This window comes from Trichechus manatus, unplaced genomic scaffold, assembly GCF_000243295.1.
Source record: "Trichechus manatus latirostris isolate Lorelei unplaced genomic scaffold, TriManLat1.0 scaffold00006, whole genome shotgun sequence".
In the NCBI taxonomy this organism is placed as follows: domain Eukaryota; kingdom Metazoa; phylum Chordata; class Mammalia; order Sirenia; family Trichechidae; genus Trichechus; species Trichechus manatus.
In genome coordinates, this window is record NW_004443942.1 from 7,359,440 (window position 1) to 7,381,985 (window position 22,546).

The following is a 22,546-nucleotide window of genomic DNA, read 5'->3' on the forward strand; positions in this document are numbered from 1 at the left end:
GCTTTCAATCTGAGTGAGATGGAAGGTTTAGAGCAGAGAAATGACATGCTCTGACTGCTATGAAGAGAATAGATTGTGGAGGGAAGGACAGAGACAAGTTATGAGGCTACTGTAATAATCTAGGTGAGATATGATGATGGCTGGGACAAAGGTTCAGTTATTCATCCATTTCATTTTTTTATTCTACAAATGTCTGTGTAACACAGCTTATGTATGGAGACCCTTCATCATTATTAATCCATCCCTTCTGTCCCTCTGTGATCTGTCCAGCTATCTTCACTACTTTTTAACAAGTCTTTATCTGCTACATGTAGAGTATTATGCTAGATGCCTGTTGATGTGGGCATATTCTTCTAGGACTTTGGTCCTAGCAGGGGAGGCAAGACTAGGAGATCATTAGTCAGTCATAAAACCAAACAGACTCTGGCAAGCCCAAGATGAGTGGAGTCAACCCAGTAATTATAAGAGCCCTGGTGGTGGTAGAAAAGGCGGTCAGGGTAAGCTTCCAGGAGAACGCTAGACTTAAGCTGAATCTTGATGGGTGGACAGGGCAAGTCAGGCCTGGAGAATAACAGGGAACCTGCCTTGAAGCTTGATCATAAGGGGAAATGTTGGGGAGTGCAGGTTGATAGGGCTAAAAGAGGTGGGGTGGACTGGTGACAGAGTCTGGAGGGTCATGGGTGTCAGGCTAAGAAGTTCAGACTTGAGTTGAGAGAGGGCGGGGAGACATAACAGGTTTTCAAGGAGATGTTACAAGGAGAGCTGTGTTTTAAGACACTAAAAATAACATCAGAATGAGGAGGGATAGGCTGGGGCTGGGGGGACGGCAAGAAGACTGATGCCTCATGTGAACCTTCTTGGCCTTATGGGAGCCTGAGGAGAGGGGAATGCAGGAGTGGCTCCCAGATGCACAGTGGGCAGGGGTGCAATGATTCAGGGGCTCCGATGGGTAATAAGAGCAGCAGGTGATATGAGTGGCTGTTGTTGAGACAAACTTCAGATGTCTCTTGTCCTCTGAAGTCACTTTTGAGCAAAGAACACAGAGCAGCCTGGATTTTGGGCAGTGCAAGCTGGAGAAAAGAGTTTAGGTCTGGCGTTTGGCCATGGAGGACTCTTTTAGAAGCTTCTTGGGTAGGCATTGATTGGATCGTAGGGATATTAGATTCAGAACAGGAGCTTGTATAATCCAGCCTTATCCTTTACAAGGTCTTAGAGAGAAGAGAGGAGAGAAAAGAGTGGGTGGGGGATTGGGATGTCCTGTGCCTGATGCCACTGCAAGAGGAGAATGCTCCTGCCCAGCTCAGGAGAGAGCAGCCCACAGGGAAGTTCACAGCCTCCAGGTGGACATCCAGGATGCATATCTGGTGCTTGATTAAGTCTGGTGCTTGGTCTGGCCTGAGAATGGGCCATCAGGGACTTCACCAAACCTACTTATTTATTCTCCTGGTGTCCCAAGGAGCTGAAAGCCACTTCTCTAAGAAAAAGTCCTGTTCTCTCCCTCCAGCATGCAGAAGTCTGTGGCTTAATAGCAGGGCTTCAGATGGAATTGTTCCTTACTGACCTTCCATCCCTGCATTTATGATCCTACTGGAGGAGGGCTGAAGCTGGAGACAGTTTCTGTAGGTTAGAGAGATTTGAGCCATAGCTCATGCCAGCCCATGCCCTGTGGTCTGCGTCAGTGCTGGATGACTAATTGTTTACTAAGCTCTTGATCAACACGTTCTGTTTGTCTTGTGTTGTAGAGTTGGTAGAGGGATTTGGAGGGGAGTGAGTTATACTCATGAGCAAGCTGAACATGAAGACACAGAAAATAACTGCCCCCAAGTTCAACATTTGTCAGTGAACGTCCTGAGGAAGGCAGTGGTGTTTTCTTTAGGTGTGAGTTTACTACGCCCTCCAAGGTAGCAAGCATGAACCAGAGCAGGCTTGGATGGAACCTGAGGATGGGGGGTGGAAAGAACTTGGGTTTTAGTTTGGGCTCAGCCACAAATTTGCTGTGTGAATTGGGCAAGCCATTTGCTCTCTCTGGATATTAGTTTCCTTAAGTATAAACAACAAAACAACAAGGTTGGGGAGAACAATCCCAGAGGACCTGTCCTGCTATAACATTCCAGGTTTTTTGCATACATTATGATGCCAACAAGGAATTGTGATTAGGGCTCTGAGTTCTAGACTTCTACCCTAGACCAGGACTCATTTTCTACTTTGCCTGAAGTTCCACCTTTATAGATTCATTCCTTCGGGTCTTTTAAGAGACTCTTATTTCCACAGACCATATTGCCTAACAAGATCCCTTACGTTTTTTATAGCCTTCAATAGGGCTGTAAAGGAGTCCTGGTAGCGCAATCACTGCTAAACGAAAGGCTGGTGGTTTGAAGCCACCAGCTGCTCCTTGGTAGAAATGATCTGATGATCTGTTCCCATAAACATTACAGCCTAAGGAACCCTATGGGGCAGTTCTACTCTGTCCTATAGGGTTGCTATGAGTAGGAATTGACTTGACAGGATACAACAACAACAACATAGGAATACAAAGCAGTATCATATCCATATTTTATTTTGATTGGTACTACAACTGTGCCAGCTAATCAAAGATATATTATTACCCTCAGTTTGCCTATAAGAGAAGAGACCCAGAGAGGTTAAGTAACTTGACTAAGGTCACACACTTAGTTACTGGTAGAGCTGAGACTAGGCTGCAGGTTTCTTGACTGCTGGTCTGTCTGGTCCATGCTCTTTTGTCCACACTTTCAGTTTGGAAAGAAGAGTCATAAGGACTGCATGGGATGGGGGTTGTAGTGTTCACTGAGTGACAGAAGTACCAGGCTAAGCTGGTCACAGCGGTGAGGGGCTGTGCTGGCCCCTGTGCCTGGATGCGCAAAGGCAGGTCAAAGCAGAAGCTGTCTGTCTGCAGCAGCTTTCATCAACTCTGCTATTGGCCCAGACTGTTTTAGTCAAGTCCAGGCCAAGTCCAGATTCCTCTAATTAACCTTCTCTTTCTCCTTTTCAGAAGCCTTTTCACCTGCTTGGTCCTGGAGCTGGGCTGACTGTCTGGCTGTAGAAGGGGACTCTTGGAGAAACACTCCTTGGTTCTTCTAGCTCAACTCAGCCAGCTCAACCCAGCTCTGGGAAAGAGGGAGCCTCAGGAGCAGGAATGTTTGGGCAACGGGGTGGGTGGGGGGCTGGCGAGGGCAGGAGCTCTCCCCTCACACATCTGGCAGGAACAACTATGGGCATCATCTGACTCCCCTCTCTCCGCGATTCACTCTCTATTCACTTTCTGCTTGTGCTTTGGGATGCATGTGGGCTCAGAATCTGTCTCCTTCTGACTCCACCTCCTGTATCATAAATCAAGTTTCCATGTTTACCTGGGTCTGTTTTAGGGTTTGCTATTTCGTTCTCCAAGTCTATTCCAGAATTAATTGTTAGTTGCTGTCGAGTCAGCTCCAACTCATGATGACCTGATGTATAACAGATGAAATGCTGCCTGGTGCTGTGCTGTCCTTGTGATCCTTGGTATGTTTGAGTCCATTGTTGTTGCCACTGTATATTTTGAGTGCCTTCCAACCTAGAGAGCTCATCTCCAAGGACTATACCAGACAATAGTCTGTTGTGAACCATACGATTTTCATTGGCTAATTTTTGGTAGATTATCAGGCCTTTCTTCCTAGTTTGTCTTAGTCTGGAAGCTCCACTGAAACCTGTCCACCATGAGTGATACTGCTGGTATTTGAAATACTGGTGGCATATCCAGCATCATAGCAACACGAAAGCAACCACAGTATGACAAATTGACAGATGGGTGGCAGCTGACAGACGAGTGGTTATCACCTTGTATTCACTGCATTAAAATAAGTCTTATCTGATGGGAAAAGACCTCCCAAGTTCTTGTTCATTTTCAGGAATAGCTTGGCTATACATTTTAGATTCAACTTGTCAAATTCCAGTAAAAGTATCCTGTGGGGATTTGATTGAAATTGCATCAAATTTATGGATCAGTTTATGCTGAATCATCCTATCCATATACATGAAATACTTCTTCATTTATTCCAGCCTTCTTTAATATCTTTTAATAAAGTTTTACAATTTTCTCAGTAGAGAGCTTGCACCATTTTTCATTAGGTTCATTTTTATGTTCCTTATATATTTTTGTTGCTATTCTTAATGGCCTGTCTTCTAAATTTCACTCTATGCTTGTGTGGTGTCTAGGACTACATTTGATTTTTGTATATTCATTTCCAGTAACCTTTCTAAACACTTGTATGAATTAAAATAATTTATTTGTAGATACTTTTGGGTTTTCTACAGGGACAATGAAGGTAACTTGCAGGTCCATATGATAACTTTGTTGTAATTAGGGAAAGAGTCCCCGCGTGGTACAAACAGTTAACACACTCGGCTGCTAACTCAAAGGTTGGTGGTTTGAGTCCACCCAAAGGCACCTCAGAGGAAAGGCTTGGCGATCTACTTCTGAAAAATCAGCCATTGAAAATCCTATGGAGCACAGTTCTACTCTGACACACATGGGGTCACCATGAGTGAGAATCAACTCAACAGTAACTGTAACTGTCTGGGAGGACACAGACCCATGGACACTTGGCTTGCCATGTGGATGGCAGGTTTGTGCCTGGTGGACCCAGTACTGTGCAGGGTGTGTGGCTGCGTAAGCAGAGCAGAGGCCGATTTCAGCCTCCCCTAGAGCAGGCAGGTGTGGCAGCATACTATCTGCAAATAATAAGTTTTGTTTCTTTCCATTCTCGTACATTTTCATTCTTTCTATGCTAGCTAAGATCTCTAACACAATACTGAATAGAAGTGGTAACAACCGGGCATCTTTATTTAGTTTCTGATCTCACAGGAAATGCTTTCAACATAGCATTTAGTATGTTGTTTGCTGTACTGTTTGTTTCTTTTTCATTTTTCGTAGATGTCCCTTTGATCAGTTTAAGTAAGCTCTCTTCTGTTCTTAGTTCTGTAAAGGTTTTATTCTGAATGGCTGTTGAATTTTATCAAATCACTTTATCTATTGAGATGATCAATATACACCATGTGATTTATCTGTCCAGTGGGTTTTATATTTTAAGTATTATATTTTGACTTTGTAGAAGTTCTGTTTGGTTCCTTCTCAAATCTGCTTGCCCATTTTTTTAATAGACTGTGCCTTGAAAGTGTTTCCAAGACTCTTCTATTTCTTGAAACTAAATTCTTTTAATTGAGTTCCCCTCACCCCGCCCCCGATACAAATAGTGTACGTTCGGGACCAAAACCCATATGAAGGCCATATTGTGGTTATTAACTCTCAAGAGAGATTTTATCTCCCTTTGCCCAGCAGGAAGGTCAGGACAGACACTTTTCTTGCTGACACCTTCTGCATGGAGGGTTTAGTTCTCATTTACCTTTACACTTAGCTTCTGGCCTCTGGAATCCTTATTTGATTCTTCCTCTTGGGAACTTCCTAGGCTTCATCTCTTGTCTCCCCTGCCCCATGCACACCTCAAACAGAAGCTCAGGGAATACACTGTAGAGCAGATATTCTCAGGGAAAAATCTCCCTTCAGCTCTTGCTTGTTATCCCTGATTCCTACAATTACTTTGATTTCGGCCTCTGCAGATTATATTTTTGTCAGCTCAATGATGCATTGAAAAACATCTTTGTCCATCCTTTAAATTCGTTCTCATGGAGAAGTATTTTAGAGTATCTGGTTTACGATATTGCTAAAAATAAAAATCCTGCCCGTGTGAACTTTCACTATAAGAGGACTCAATTGTCAACTAAAAATCAGATGCTGAAAAAATAGTGGCTTGGTGTGAGGAGCCTGAAGGACAGCATATAGTCTTCACCTTCACTCACCTTATTAGCTGTGAATCTTAACAAATTATAGAACCTCTCTAGGTCTTCATTTCCACATCTTTGAAATGAGGATAATAGTAAAACCAAAAACCAAACTCATTGCCGTTGAGTTGATTCTGACTCATAGCGATCCTATAGGACAGAGTAGAACTGCCCCACAGAGTTTCCAGGGAGTGCCTGGAGGATGATAATAGTACTGATTATTTAGGATTTTTGGAGAAGTATATGAATTTACTTATGTGGAGTACTCAGAACAATGTTTGGTACACAGTCAAGTGCCCAATATCATAGTTCATTGAATTTAAGATGGCATACATTCTAAGATGCCCTATTCATAAAAAATAACAGAAGCTTTCAATTAAACTATGACACACTGCCAAGATGTCACTGATTGTAAAATACGTCCCATTTTCAGATGTTACAATATGAAAAAAACATGCATCTTAGAATCACTGGATCATAGTAAATTTTAGCTGTTATCACGAATTTATGCATATGAACAGAGAAGGCAGTGGCTTGGAAACAAAATCTTAATCAGATTTGATAGAATTTTAAATGTTTACAGGTATTTGTTCCATCCCACCCTCACTCCATCAGTTTCTGGGCTCTGGCTGTATCGTGCATAAGCTAGTCAGTGTCCAGAGGGTTAATTGTTAGTAGACAAGCAAAATGTCTTGTCCATCTCCTCCAAGACCAAGGAGAAAGGGAAAGGCATTTAGATTTATTGAGTGGCTTCTATGTGTCTGGCGCAGTCATGGTTGCCTTAAATATAGCATTTACTGTAATTCTCAAAATTAGTCATGTTAATTAAGACTAGTTGCTATAACAAACAACCCTCACAATATTAGTGGCTTAACGCAGTGTGTTTCTTTCTTTCTTACCTCACAGACTGATGTGAGTTGGGTGACTTTCCTCTGAGCTGTGATTCAGGACCTGTCTTCTTCCATCTTTTGGCTCTGCCATCTTGGGGCTTGCAGATTTCTCTAGCATCACCCAGCAGTCATAAAGAGAAGAGTGAGGGAGCATCAAGAAGGCACACCTTCTATCACAGTATAACTTAAGATTGTGCAAGACCTCACAATTTTATTGATTCCTAGGTAAATTTCTGGAGAGAGAAATTGCTATAGGTTTAGGGTGGTTGGAGAAGGTCTCCTAGATGAGGTATGATTAGCGCTGATTACTGAAGGATTGGAATTACCTGGAGACAGAAAAAGAGAATAGAGGGATTTCAGTCTGATGTGCTGAGTTGTCGTGATCCATGTATAAAATTATGGAAGTGCGAGATGTTTTAGGGGAATAGTGAAAGCCTCTCTTGGTAGAAGGACTAATTATTAATTGAGCTCCCAGACACTCCTAGACATTGCAGTGCACTGTTTGGATGTTACTGCGATATGTGGTGTACTAGACAGAAATGAGCCTTGATAAGACAGCGTTCTGTGAATCGGCTGCTTTCCCATGTTTGATCCATTTTGTGTCCCAAACAGTTAACTCAGATATTCACATGTAGACCATGTGGTCTATGTATATGGCTACCCGCCCCCTCTCCACACACCAGAACAGAAAGGATTCTTTAATGAGGATGCTATGACAATGACAGTAGGATTTGTTGAGAAGGACTATGTCATGCTCATACTCTGGTATATTCTGTTTATACAGTGGCTCTAGAGTGGGTTCTGGTTCCATGTCTTTGGTACATTTTCACTAAAGAGCTGGTAAGAACCCTTCACCATTGTGGCTTAGCAAAGGTTCTATTTCAGTCTGGATTCTCCTTTGAATGCCCCATACTACTTTGTTCACACAGGATATGAGCTGGGATGTGAATTGTTTCTTCAGAGTCAATGTTAATAATTACAGAAAATGTCTTAGTGTTTTTCTTTGTGCTTATTCAAAGCATGGTTTCTATGTAGTGGGTCTTTATCAAATTTATTCCATGGAAAGGTTTGCTTATTTCCAATATATCCTGCTTTTAAATTCCCTTTGGTAGAAAGCATCTCTTGACGTCTGAGGTCTGGGCAGGATCTTTCACTGGGCACAAAGATGAGGACTACGAGACTTCCTGTGCAACACATTTAACTAGCTCCCTGGGTCAAAGTAACTAGTATTATTTAATTATTATTATTTAACTTGCTGTTTAGTATCCTGTGGGGTACTTGATCTTATGTGATTTTAACAATAACCCTGGGAAGCAGGTTTTATTCCCATCTCAGAGATGAAGAAGCTGAAGTTCAGAGAAGTATCATAAGAGGTAGAACTGGGGTTTGAATCGCAAGCCTGGCCTTTAGATTTCCATTACCTTGCCATGCTACCTTCCGAACTGTATTGGGCAAAATCCAGTTTGGAGGGTTTGGGGAGGAAATATGGTTGGAGAAGAAGGTTGATCATCATGGTTGCTGATGTAGCACTATCATCTGCTCACGACTCTAGAAATAAGAATGTTATATTCTTGAAACTAGAAAAGACCGTACTCTCCAAGGAGCCCTGGTGGTGCAGTGGTTAAGCGCTTAAGCTACTAACTGAAGGGTTGACAGTTCAAACTCTCCAGTTGCTCTGCAAGAGAAAGATGTGGCAGTCTGCTTCCGTAAAGATTTACAGCCTTGGAAACCCTATGGGGCAATTCTACTCCGTCCTATAGGGTCGCCATGAGCCATAATTGACTCAACAGCAATGGGTTTGGTTTGGATTGTCTCTCCTATGTCCTTTTTCCCAAGGGTATAGAGACCCCCTTAACCTGGATCCTCATCATGACTCAGAGAGGGAAATTAGCTTGCTCAGTGTGACATCGGAACATGATTTATGAAACAGGATGTATCCAAATTTTCACCATGTTGGAGCTATTCAATTTTCTCTAATGGCCTTTATCTGAGAGTTACGTCTATTTGTGGCAGCCACAACCAGTAAGTCATTAGCTTAAAGTATGGAGATTGTTAATTTTAGCACCCTGGGACCTGGGCCCAGTGAGAGAGGTCCCTTGTTTTTGCAAACTGAAGATAAGGAACATTGGAGCAGTTGGCTAACATTCACATCAGGAAAAGTTACAAAGTAAGAAAGGATAATTAAAAAGTTAAAGAGTAAAGAGCAGCTGAAGAAGTTGGATATAGTTTGGGAGGAGGAAGAACGGCTTCTGTTTGGCTGCTTGCCTGCTGCTACTTACTGTGCTCACCAGGAGAGAAATGGAACCAGTTTTATCAAGCACCTGCTGAGCCCCAGAGCCTTGATATCACAGTGGTTAAGAGCTCAGCTGCTAACCAAAAGGTTGGCAGTTTGGATCCACCAGTCGAGCCTTGGAAACCCTATGGGGCAGTTCTACTCTGTTCTAAAGGGTCATTATGAGTCAGAATTGACTCAATGGCAAGAGGTTTGGTTTGAGTTTACTGAGCCCCACGTGTGTCACATATGTGATCTTACTCATCTGCACAGCAGTTCCATGAAGAAAGAATCATTACTTTTATTTTATCCTGATTATATACCCCATTTTACAGATATGGAGACCTAATGACAATGTCACACAGCTAATAAGTGTTGGAACTTGGATTTGAACCCAGAAAGTCCGACTTTGAATCTGTGTTCTTGACCAAAGAGAGATAATGCTCTGGACGGAGGTGGCCCAAAGGCCCAACCAAGCCTCCGTTGGGGGCTGCACTCTGCCTGAGGTCTTAGAGGCCAGGGGCAACAGTTTCTCACTCTTTACCTTTAGAATACCCCCAGCTCAGGGCCAGCCCTCAGCGAGTCAGTAATTGCAACTTCCTCATGCAGCTTAGGGCTGGGAATTCCTCTGGCAGGTGGCTGAGGTGTCAGAGCCCCAGAGCTGGGAAGGGCTGTATTAGTTTCCTAGGGCTGCCATAATAGATTGTCACAAACTGGGTGACTTAAAACAACAGAAATTTATTCTCTCGTAGTTTGAGAGGCTAGAAGCCTGAATTCAGAGTGTTGACGGGGCCATGTTCTCTCTAAGGTTCTAGGGGAACATCCTCTTGTTTCTTCTAGCTTCTGGTAGCCCCAGGTGTTTCTTGGCTTGTGGCAGCTGAGCTCCAATCTCTGCCTCTGTCTTCACATGGCTGTCTTTTCTCTGTCTTTCTGTGTCTCTGTTCCTCTTTTTATAAGGACAACACTTTTATTGGATCAGACTCCCTGAATGGTACAAATGATTGACATGCTTGGCTGCTAACCAAAAGGCTGATGGTTTATGTCCAGCCAGAGGTGCCTCAGAAGAAAGGCCTGGCAATCTACTTCCAAAAACTCAGCCATTGAAAACTCTGTGGAGCACAGTTCTAGTCTGACACACATGGGGTCACCATGAGTTGAAGTCAACTTGATGGCAACTGGTTTTGGGATACTGGATCAGAGCCGACCCTACTCCAGTATGACCTCATATGAACTAATTACATCTGCAAAGACTCTATTTCCCAGTAAGGTCACATTCACAGGTACCAGGGGTTAGAACTTAAACATACCTTTTTGGGGGACATATATCTACTCATAACAAGGGTCACAAGATGGGGGCAGCCATGGCTTTCTTGAGGCCAGGTGCCCGAACTTTCCTCCTGGGACTGCCACACAAAATTCTTCAGAAGGGGCTCCTTGGTAGTTTGCTTTGGACAAATTGGAACCACTTGGAGGATAGATGTTATATAAATCAGGTACTTGGGGCACATCACCTCTGTGGGGAGAACTTGAAGCCGGGCTCTTCTCTCTCCAACTGCTGGGGACTCATGAGCTTCTCTGAGTCAGTCTTGCTGTCCCATTCCAAGGCTGGGCTCAGTCAGGCCAGGAATTCCTTAACCTTTCCTGTTCACTGTCAATTTCCCTGTGCTTCATAACTACAGGCAAAGGAGGAAGAGCAGGCATAATTATCACTGCTTTATAGATGGGGAACTGACGCTCCATTGATTTCCTACTGTAAATCACTCTGAGACTCTGGGCAGTGCCTCTAGAATTCTACCAGGCAAAACATTATTTCAATTCCCAGTGGGAGAGGTTTATGGGAGAGAGAAAAGCTAGGTGCAAGTCCCAGGTGTTGCTCTGGCTTCCTGTGTGACCTCAGGCAAGTCTCTTCATCTCTCTGAATGTGTCTCCCCATCTGCTCATGTTAATCTCTCTGTGCTTCAGTTTCCTCACCTGAAAAATGGGGATAATAATAGTAACTTACCTCACAGGGTTATTTTGAGGATTAAACGTAAAGCATTTAGAACAGTGCCTGACACATAGTAAGCACCCAATAAGTGTTTCTCCGTCTCGTCCTTCTCTTTCTTCTCCTTCTCTTCCTCCTACTCTTCATTGCTATTGTTATCATTCTTATTAGAGGATAATCTCTAAGGCCTCTATTAGTTCTAATACTCTGAATACTCTACTACTCTAATACTCAAGTAGGCTGCCGGGATTTTGCCTGACCACTGAGCCTTACCCCTATCAAGTTGAGGGACATGTTTGTGTAGATGGCATATCTGTTGGCCTTCCAGGGCTCAGTTCTTCAGTTAAGTGAAGGCTTGGGACCTTGTCTGTGCTTTGCTGAAACTCTTCTGGCTCCAGAATTGAGGAGCAGAGCTGAGGTTTAGGTGAGGACCCCTCTCCCTGATGCGCAGTCCTTCCGAGCAGCCTGAACAAGATTGTCAGGGCCTGGAGGGGACTAGGTCTGGCTCTGCGAGCCCTGATGTCTATTCTGCCTCCTCGCTGGGCTCTGTCGCCTGCCAGCTGTGAGGGGGCATTGGGGCTTCCTCCTGGGAGCCAGGGCTGTCTATATTTCATGAGGCTCAGTTCTCTCAGCAGGGCTGGGTGGCAGCTTGCTTAGTTTCTTGCAGCTCCCCTGGGAAAGAAGTCTCTTAAAGTATCTGATTGCTGCAGGGTGCTGGCCACTCCAGCTAGCAAGGCTGAGATATCTCGAATGACTCTTGCCACCCCACCACAGGTCAAATAGAGGCCCAGGGTGAGGTTGAGGAGGGAGACTCATTGTCCCTACTTCACACAGCTCTTTGCACTCCTCCTTCCCACCCCCAGGTCCCCACTTCTCCATCCCCAGCTCTTTAGTGCTCCCTTGGAAGCTTGCACCTGTCTCCAAATGAACACCTGCTGTTGGAATCCATCCACCCCACTGGTCCCCGTGGAGCTCAAACTCCACTCTGGTCATTTCACTTCCTGATCCAAACACTTTCAATGGCTCTCTACCATCCACAGGATAGAGTCCAAAGAATCAGCTTCATACTCAGGGCCATAGAGGTACCTCCTCTCCAGTCCCCTCAGAGAGATCTGGACCCCTGAATACTCCCTATATTTTGCCATCTCCTTGCCATGGATCACGCTGCTCTCTTGGCCCCAAATGCCCTTGTCACACGTTTACCTGGCACAATCTTACCCTGCATTTAAGGCTCAGCTCAGATATCACCTCTTCCAAGAAGCATGCTCTACTCCCCCACCTTTCTGCATTCCTATGCCACTGGATAGATTCATTTAAACTCTATCACCAACTCAGAGTATCCCGGCCACCGAGAAAGACTTGCAGTTCTTTAATCTTATCGTGCTCACGCTTTATGTCTCTTTCATGCTCTTCTTTTGGTGTGGCACACTCTTCCTTCTAGCCCCTTCCTCCTTTATTCCACATTCTTCTTTCAAGTTCCAGCTTTGAGGTCATGCCCTGAGAAGCTTTCTACAGCCTCTTCTCCCCACTTCCATTCTGATCTAGTACTGCTTGTTACTTGTTACTGCAGGGTTCATACAGCATTGTGACTGTTGGTGATCTATTTGTCTGTCTGCATGAACCTGGTGAGCACAGAGCTGGGGTCAGGGAGGGAGGCTGCCCTGCTGGATACGATCAGACATGAGACTGTAAGAACTCGGGAGGGAGTTCTTCATCTCTTTGAATGTGTCTCCTGCTCGTCTGCCCATGTTAACCTCCCTGTGGCTTTATCTCAGTGGATATGAGGGTGCAGAGTCCTTTCCACACGTAGTGTGTATGGAATGCAAAAGGCCCTCCCATGATCATCTAACTGAATACTCATAACGACGTGGTGAAATAGTTACCTTTGTCTCCAGAGTACCAGTGAGGAAGCTGAGGTTCCTTCAACAAGTACCCAACTAGTCAGTCAACAAGTGTTTATTAATCATTATGCACCAGACACTATGTCAGGAATGGGGGGTACGGCAGTGAACAGAGCAGACCTCTAGTCTCTGCCCTGGGATCCTTAGGGGGAGAGACTTGTTGAGCTACTAATTTCACAGTTAATTATTTAATTACAATTGTGATAAGTTCTATGGAGGAGAAATAATGAGGAGGTTAGGGGACCATATAATGGGGTACCTGGCTGAGAATCCATGGGTCAGGAAAGACTTCCCTGAGGAAGTGGCATTTGTGCTGAAATCTGAAGGCTCACAGGTGAGGCGGAGGTGAGGTGTGCCCTGGTTAGAGGAAAGAACACATGTGAGGGTGCTTGGCAGGAGGAGCTATGGCTTGCTGGAAGACCTGAACACCAGCCACTGTGGTTGGAGGGCTGAAAGGTGGGTGAGTGACAAGAGGAGAGGCTAGAGAGGTGGACAGGGGCAGATCATGCAAGGCCAAGTAAGCTATGATGCTGGCTTTGTCTTTGTAGCATTGGGAAGCCACTGAAGGCTTTTAAACAGTGGGGTGAAACAATTAGATTTGTGTTTAAGATTATTCTGGTGATTGTGTGGAGAACCGTTTGAAGAGGAGCAAGTTTAGAGAGGAGGTAGTGATGAAGTGGGGAAACGGTTAGGAGGGTCTTGCAGAGGTTTACATGAGCGGTTACAGTGACTTTGACCAGGGAGGTAGCAATGGAGATGGAGAAACATGGAAGATGATGGAGAGGGATGTGTCCAGGGTAATTATGAGGTTCGGCATTCAGAATCTAATTTTCTACTCTAACCTCTGTGTGTTTTGCATGGACTGTGGGAGGCAAGTTGGAAGTAAGGCAAAGTGTTCTCTGCATGCCACATGCAGGGGTACTTGATTCCCCTTCAAACCTCACAGCCTCCAGAAAGAAAGTTCCTCCCAGCCTCAGTTCCCAGCCCTGTATGCCTGACTCCTGAAGCCTAGGTCATGTGCCTCTGCCTTGTGAGCCTGATTGGTGAAACCTGGGTCATGTGTTTTGCTCTTGCTGCAAAGGATGCTGGGAAACAAGTGCTTGGCTTTTTCTGTTTCTATACTGGAAGATAGGCTTTTCTTTCAATGAGGCTCACAAGATAGGAGTATTTTTCAAATGTAAAATGTGGGTTCATATGTTGAGGGACTAGAAAGATAAATGTCTTCACGTTGATTATCTTACTTAATGCTCACAACAGTCTTGTGAGGTTGAGTCTACTTTATCCCCATTTTATGGAGGAAAGCCCCCGTTTCTTCCCCAGTGAAGCAGTGCTCTCTAAGGGCCCTTTCAGCTCTACATGTAGAGCATAGTATAATGATGGGATGATCATACAGTTTCATTCCTTCCAGCTCCTGCACACTTTGAAATCTTTGAGGAAGCCAGAGCTACCCCGTCTAGCCCCTACTTCTCTCCCACCCTCCAGCTACCTCCTTGTACCTAGGGCTGTAGCTGGAGCTTTAACTACTTTCCACAATATTTACTGTCCAACCTGTGTTGACAGCCGTAATGGACTCTGCAGATTAAACAATCCCAGTGATCTTGAGCTGCCCCGGCTTGGCCCATCAGACAACAGCAGAAGCCGCCCTTGCTCCTGGTTCTAATTAAATAATTTACTGTAAATAGCCGTCATTTCGTCCACGAGCCCAGGCTCATTAGCCAAATGGAGGCAAGCAAGTGCTGCTGCTAATGGGATGCTGGAGCAGAAACGAGTTGTCCAAATGGAGCGGTTGTCACAGTAGCGTTTGAATTAAATCAGAGGCATTTAAGGCTTCAAGTCTTTCTTGTAAACTAGTCACTCCTGGTAGGGGTGGAATAGCCAAGAACCTCGCAGCAACAAGGCTGCAGGCACCGTGGTGGGATTTTTAATGAATTATATATGCGATCACCACAAGTTGGAATCCACTCCACGACTGGGAAATGGTACTGGTAGGTAGGGCCCCAGGGGAGCTAATGGAGAGGCTTCCCCTTCCCTGCTTACTTCTACATATGCCCTTCTCACCCCTCTTACTGGGCAGCTCCTCTGCTCTGAGCTATATCGCTCAACTCCTTCCAAGAGGAAGGATACTTCCACTTTCAGGTTACCATGTGCCAAGCACAATATCAGGGACTTTTGCAGCTGATCTCATTAAATCCTCATGAAACTCCTGGGAGGTAGGTATAATCGAGGAAACTATTTTTAGGGAGGGTTGGAGATTTTCCTAAGCTCATGGACTAATCAGGGGCAAAATAAGGATTTAAACCCAGGTTTATCCAGCTCATAGGCAAGGGGATTACCTTGAATTCACTTGTGGTTTCCGGACATGCTGTGTAGCCTTGGAGAGGCTTTCCCCTGGGTCTCTGCTCGATAGGAAGAGTCAGACTTAGGGCAGTGGGTGGGGTGCCTGCAAGGACAGCTGACTGAAGCTGTAGCTTTGCCATAGGATCTTCCCTGAGGGGTGCACCCTTGAAACATGTCTCTCTGTAAAGCTAGTAACAGTCTGAGGCTTTAGCTGGCAATGTGATGTTTTCTCCTGTCCCTTTTAGGGCCCAGAACTCTGCCCATAGAGCTGTCACAAAAAGGCCCAAAAATGAGGAACAAAAGAGAAATGACCCCACTCTCTGGCCTCCTCCTCCTCCTCCTGGGTTCAACCATTTGAGTGCAGTGTTTTTGCTGTTTGCTTCTTTTTTTCATAGAGCTGTTCTTCCATCCATTAAGGGCTGGCGGGCTTACAGCCTGGGAGGTGGGAGCAGTGGGAGGTGCTGGTGAGAGGGAAGAGTGAAGGGATGAGAGTTGAGTGTTGCCACCTGGCAGTGATTAAGCAGTTCAGTGATCAAGGACCCAGATTTTTTTTCTCCATATGCCAGCTTTGTTCCCCAGCTAGGTCCTCCCCTGATCACAGGATGGTCACTGGCAGCAATAAGTGGCATGCTGCCTTGTTCAAGTTCTATGGGAGAGATACTCTCTCACCTTGTGGCTCTGTTTTAGGAGAAAGAAAACTTGTCCTAGAAGTACTCCTTTCATATCTCATTGGCCCAAATTGAGTCACATGCCTAATTCTGAACCAATCACTGGCAGTTTGGGTGAAATTACATCATCTAAAGTGGAATGGATTTGAGGAAGCAACCACAATGCACATTATAAAGTCACGTTGTCCAAGAAAACCTCAGGCATAATCAAAGTGAATGACCCAGTGCTATGGGGTATGTAGTTAGGAAATTAAGATGTAGAGTTGCCAGATGTAGCAAATAATACAGAATTCCCAGTTTAATTTGAATTCCAGATAAACCACAGATACTTTTTTAGTATAAGTATGTTGCAAGCATTATTTACTGGCCCGTTTGTGCCAATATTTAGTACATACTTAAGCAAAAAATTATTCATTGTTTATCTGAAATTCACATTTAACTGGGTATCCTATATTTTATTAGCATGGCATGAAGGAAAGTGCAGAGGTTCTGGCATAAAACTGACCCAAGTTTATATACTGAATCTGCCACTTACCAGTGATCTTGAGCAAGTGCTTTAACTTCTCGAGGTCTCAGTGTTTCTAAATGGGGGTGATGATACTTACCTCATTGAGTTGATATGTGGATTAAACAAAATTTAATGAGACACTGTATGTCAAATTCAATTAAATGAGATAATTCAGGACTTAGCATATTGTCTGATATACAACATTTAGTAACTCTTAGCCATTTTTATGTAACTATATGGCATAGTAGATCTTCAGTAAATACTAGTTCATTTCTCCTACCTGCCATTCTTGGGCAAAGTCTTTGCCCCATTGTGAATATCTTTTATTGTAGTTTCTATTAATAAATATTTGGCCTTGTGGGTAGGTAAGTGGGTGCTCTCACAGTAACACAAAGTAGGGGTGGTAGTGGGGGGCAGAAGGGTGCATTCAGAGCCAGAGATGGGGCTGGTACTGGCTGGAGAAGCTCCGAACGGTGGCCCAGTGGCAGTGGAGGGCCTCAGGAAGCCTGGGACCAATGGAGAATGTCTTCAGTAGTTTCCAGAAATGAATCTGGCAAATTTTTGGCAATGGGACGTAAGATTGTAGGGATTCGTAGTAGACTAGGGACTTAGAACCAGTGTCACATCTGAGTCCTACCTTACTTGTGTGAGCACTGTGCAGTGTAAACTGATTTAAAAAGGAGAACAGGGCTAGCAGGACTCTCCTCTACACCTGCCTTGGCTCCTTGTGGCTTGGACCTATGTGAGATCTCTCAGGGCCCTCCCTGACCATGTCCTGCCATCTCTTTCCAGGGCCCCGACTGCTGTGGGCAGGCCTTGCTGCACATTGGGATTAACATGATGGCACTGCCTGGAGGCCACCACCTGGACTCCATCCCCCTGCCAGGTCAACAGTAAGTCCTACAGCCATCTCTCAGATCCAAACCCGCCAAGTGTGGACTCCAGCTGAGGCCAGCCTTACCATCCAACCTGAAACTGCAGGTGGCCCCATTGCTCTGTGTTCTGTCCTGGGAGGAAGCCTAGGACAAGGCATTGGGGATGCCACATTCACTCAGCAAATACTGATGGAACTGGGCATTGGGACGTAGTGGTATCAGAAACATCCCACCCCCAAGGAGCTGCTGCCTAAGGCGAAGGCAAATAATGAAAGAAAGAATGGAGTAGGGTGTGCTGTGTGCTAAGATAGAGGACCCCAGGGAGGCATGTAATCCAGCCTCGGCCAGGGGGCCAGAGCCAGTAGGAATCCTTGGGGTTAGTGATGGCCTTCTCTGAGCCTCTTGGAGGGTGACAATCTGTACTTAGATTTCTTCTCCTTCCCCTAGAACACCAGGGAGAGGATTGAGCATAGAGCTGATCTTAGGCAGTACTTGTTGCCCTGAGTTGGACAGTGTGGAGTGGAGAGGGAGGTATTTTGAGCAGAAGGTGAAGCCCAGATGATGAGGTAAGGAGAGCTTGGGAATTCTATTCTAAAAAAGTGACTCAGGGGCATCAGAGGGGCCTCTGCACAGCTGAAGGGCATGGAGAGACGGGTGTAATTTGACCTGGTTGGCTCTGGAGGCCTGAACCAGAACCAGTGGTGGAAGAGCCAGGGTGGCAGATCTATGGTGACCAACTGTCCTGGTTTGCCTGAGACTAGCCTGATTTTAGCACTAAAAGTCCTGCATCCCCGGAAACCCCTCAGCTCTGGGAAGACTGGGGCATTAGGCACCCCTAATACAGGTTTAGTCTACGGAGAAACTTTGCAAACCCAGAGTTGCACACATGGAGTGGCTCCACAACGGTAGGTAGTGAACTCCCCATTGCTGTGAGTATGCCAGCAGGGGTTATAAGATGGAGATAATAACCTACCTCTTAAAGCTTCCACTTAACCTTTTTCTTGTTGAGATACTTTGATGGGGCTATTTTGAGGCAACAGGATCCAAGTAGCCCTTGTAAGGGTGTTAAATCTTTTTTTTTGTATTTGTTTTGCAGTGTTTTGTTTTATATATTATGTGTGTCATGGACGTCTAATTTTTACTCTGTCTTTAATCTGATTATTCAGAATCGACAGCAACAGTTGTTTTTTTTTCAATTTACTATGTTATTCATTTCTATATTGTTTATTTGGTTTTTAAGTATTTTTTGAGTGTGTTTTGCTTTTAAAATCATAAAATATTATTAAATATTTGTTAAAAGTCTATTAGAACCGGGTTAGCCTCTACATGGGCATCAGTCCACTGCCCCAAGGCCATCATTATAAAGAGGTTTAAGGGTATGAATACAGTTCATGCATGTTACTGCTAGAAATGTAACTAAGAATTTCCTGTGCACCCTGAAGCTGAGAATCAGGGGTCGTATGGGGTCCCAAGTATCCTTCCATGCAGTGTCTCTAAGATAAAGCTCAGAGAAGGTGAGACACAAACAAGTCACAGTACACAAAAGTCCTCAGAGTTGGAGTCTGCACTTTGGCTGGAATGGCTGGTGGGCTTTCACGAGATGAGCAAGCGTGGTCAGGTTTTGATGCATGCCTGCCTGCGTACCACTGGAGACCACTGTGTCCCAGTGCCCAGTTCTTTTCATGGACCCCTTACTGTGTGGCCTTGGGCAAGCTCCTGAACCCCATCAGCTCCTCAGTTCCCTTATGTATAAAATGAGGGTAATAATAGTACCTGGGAGGGAGGGTCATGGTGATTCAGTGGTAGCGTTCTCACCCTCCATGAGGAGACCCGAGTTCCATTCTCAGCCACGTGTACCTTATGCCCAGCTACCACCTGTTTGTCAGTGGAGGCATATGTGTTGCTATGATGCTGAACTGACTTCGGCAGAGCTTTCAGACTAGAATGGTCTGGGAAGAAAGGCTTGATGATCTACTTCTGAAAATCATCCAGTGAAAACCTTATGGATCGTAACAGTTTGATCCACAACTGATCATGGGGATGGCTCAGGATCAGGCAGCATTTTGTTCCATTGTACATGAGGTCACCATGATTTGGGGGCCAACTTGATGACACCAAACAACAATAGTTTATAGGGTTGATGTGTGGATTAAATGAGTTAATTCAAGCAAAGCACTTGGAACAGTGTCAGTCATAAGCGGAGCTATTATCAAGTGCCTGCTCCACGTCAGGGGCTGATGGTCTCTTAAGTAGGTGATCTTAGGGAATTGTTCCCGAAATCCCTCTCCTGACCTCTCGTTCTAGGCAGGTGACCTCACTGAGAAAATAAGAAATCCCAGAGAGACACTCCCAACAGCTTAATATTGAAACCAGGAAAAAGACTTGTTCTGAATGAAGTAGAGTCCTTTCCCTGCCCCTGTCCTGCCCCTGTCCTGCTTCTGTCCTGCCTATGCAGTAGGTTGGAAACTAGCAGCAGTATCTATAAAATGGGGATATTTATACTTACATCATTGGCTTGTTATGAGAATTAAGATAATGCATATAAAACATCTGATTGGCACATAGAAACTGCTCCATAAATACTAGCTTCTCTTTTTTCAGATGAGAAATAGGTCCCCTGAGTAGAGAATATGGAGCAAAGGTAGACCACATCCTGGGACTCTTTTGGTCCTGGAAACCTCTGATCTCTCTCTCTCTCTCACTTCTAACTTTTTCAGAAGTTTAAAGGATAAAGGAAATTAAATTACATGAAAATGATTCAGAAGCCAAATTATTATTTTCTTGAAGGCAGGGTGGTGTTTCTAACTGATTTTGGACAGGAAATACCTGGGGAGAAAAGCCCCAGACTAGCATGACTCCAAGAGTTCTGGCTGACCCTAAATGCTGTGACCTGGGCAATGTTAGAGTAGTATATCTTCAGCTTTGCCATTCCAGTAGGGCAGGGTGGACTATGGCAGGGGAGCGGGGGTAATCTCCTTTAAGATATCCACAGCCTGGCATTGCCAGGCCTACCCAGCTCATCAGAGGAATATAATCTCAGGGCCTTCCAACCTGTTCGTCATGTATGTTCTGTGGGCACATGCCTGGGCCACGTTCTCAGAGAAGGCACAAGTGTATTTATGGGATGTCAGAGAGGCTAGTTTGTCCAACATGATGCTGCATTGTAGGCAGACAATAGCAGCCACCTCTGCTCTCCTCCTGTTCCAAGCTGCAGAGGCCTCTCTCATGGGGAATAACACCATGGTTATTGTCCCCAGATAAATAATTAATGCTGGATAATTGACTTCTTTCCGTTGTTTTCCACTGAAACTCAATTTCACTCTGCAGTGCCATTGTTCACCTTAATGTACCAAAAAAAAAAAAAAAACTGTTAAATTGCAGCTTGGGTGAGTCATATGGGTCAGGCCATTGGTATTTGAGGTTCTTAGGAGTAATAGCAGCAAAAAGGGCTGGTGCAGCCTACTGACAGAAGGGAAAGGGCAGTGGATTGGATAAGCAATAGGGAGTGGTTTGACAAGATGCGGGGGCTCTCAATTCTGATTACATCTGAATCTCCTGGGAAGTTTTCATATTCAAAAGCAAAATAAAATAAACAAGCAGGAGATCAAAGTCCTACTCTCAGTATCTTTAATATGGGCCTGAAAGATGGAAAGCATATAGACTTTGGAATCAGATTTGGGCTCAAATTCCAGCTCAACTCCTTACGAGCTGTGCGAACTTGGGTGGCTGCTTAACCTGTCTGAGCACCAATTTTGTCTTCTGCAACTTGTGGACAGTGATAGCTGCTTTGAAAAGTTGTGTTAGTACTTGGGTCCGGGAAGGAAGATACCTCTAAGTCTCCATGGTGCTTTGCAGTGCATAACCACACTTCCCCAAGCCATGCTAATAACCCTAACGATCCTCTCCCTCCCTCAGTAGTGGAAACACTTGCAAGCCCAAGCCCAAATACCTCCCTGGAGGTTCAAGGATTCACTGGTGGCAGTAGAGGGGGCAAGACATCACCCCTCTGGATAGCAGAAAACTGTGGCTGCTATGTCCCTAGCTGGTCTTTGTTTCCTCCTTAGTCTCTGGGCCCCCATCTTTGCATTCAGGGTGTTGATTCTGCTGTTGGCTGTGGGTGGTGGAGCTGGGACCTAGCGTGGTGGTCAGCCATGGTGTGGTCAGTATGTTGCCCCCAGTCTGCACACTCCCAGGTTTGTGCCTTCCTCTATCACAACACTCATTTCCTTCAGGGATCCTGGTGGTCCAGTCTCTATGGTAGGCTCCGAGGGGGTGACTTGGAGGCCAGTCTGAGAGTCACGCACAAGGCTGTGTCCAGATGTCCCATTCACTCCTTCCTTCCACTATTTCATAGATCAAGCTGGGACACCCTGACACCTTCTCTCTTGGTTCCTGCCAGTGAAAGGTCGAAGTGGGGGTATTGATTAAAGGACTGGCTTTTACCAACCCTTATAACAAAGTTTATCGAGCCCTTGCTATGAGCTAGGTACTTTTATACCAGCATTTTATTTCATCCTCAGTAACCGCATATAATTATTATTATCTCTATTTTGCAAATGAGCGGGTCACAGGTTGGGTTCATCTCCTCTGAGATGGAGTCTGGAGTTCAGGATGGTTACTAGGGGGCGACTCTGGGACCAACAAGCAGCCTTAGTGGCACAGTGGTTAAAGCAATCGACTGCTAACTGAAAGGCTGGCAGTTTGAAACCGCCAGCTGCTCCATGGGAGAAATACGTGCAGTCTGCCTCCATAGAGATTTACAGCCTTGGAAACCCTATGGGATCGTTATGAGTTGGAGTGGACTCGATGGCAGTGGGTTTGGTTTTGGTGGGTTGGGACCAACACCTGTGGAAGGGATAGGGAGAAAGCAGGATTGGGCAGAGGGAAAAGTTGAGTTGCGGTGCAGGCTTAATGAAAACCTCAGCAGGTTTCACAGGGAGCTTTGGTATCATAGTTATTCATTGGCCGGGACCTTTATGCCCCCACCTTGATCAGTCATTGGAGTGGCCTTCTGCAGGAAGGAGTGACTTTAGGTGAGGTGTCTCTGAGGCAACATCTGGAGGGGCTGATAACAGGTGGGGAAACAAGCCCTTTCTTACATGAGAATTGGGGTGGCACATCACAGTGTCTATCACAGAGGAAACTGATTGCACTTGACTTAGTCACTAATTAATTCCTTGTCCCATTGGGCCTGGATTTGTAGTAAGCATGCAACTTGGGTCTTCCATGTGGGACTTCTCACTGGGAATGAATCACTTTCTCACATGGTTTCTGTTCAG

At 45.1% G+C, this 22,546-nt stretch overlaps 1 protein-coding gene across 2 annotated transcripts in view; it reads left to right on the forward strand.

Moving 5' to 3' along the window:
• The window catches only part of INSC (INSC spindle orientation adaptor protein), a 149,943-nt gene that overhangs the window by 11,787 nt on the left and 115,610 nt on the right, over positions 1 to 22,546 (forward strand). Inside the window, exon 2 of one of the 2 annotated variants that reach the window (XM_004369674.1) lies at positions 17,185 to 17,285. In XM_004369674.1, the coding sequence (XP_004369731.1) occupies positions 17,185 to 17,285 (101 nt within the window). Of the gene's footprint in view, positions 1 to 17,171; positions 17,286 to 22,546 lie in introns of those variants that run through there. The other variant, XM_012557223.1, reaches the window with a different exon arrangement.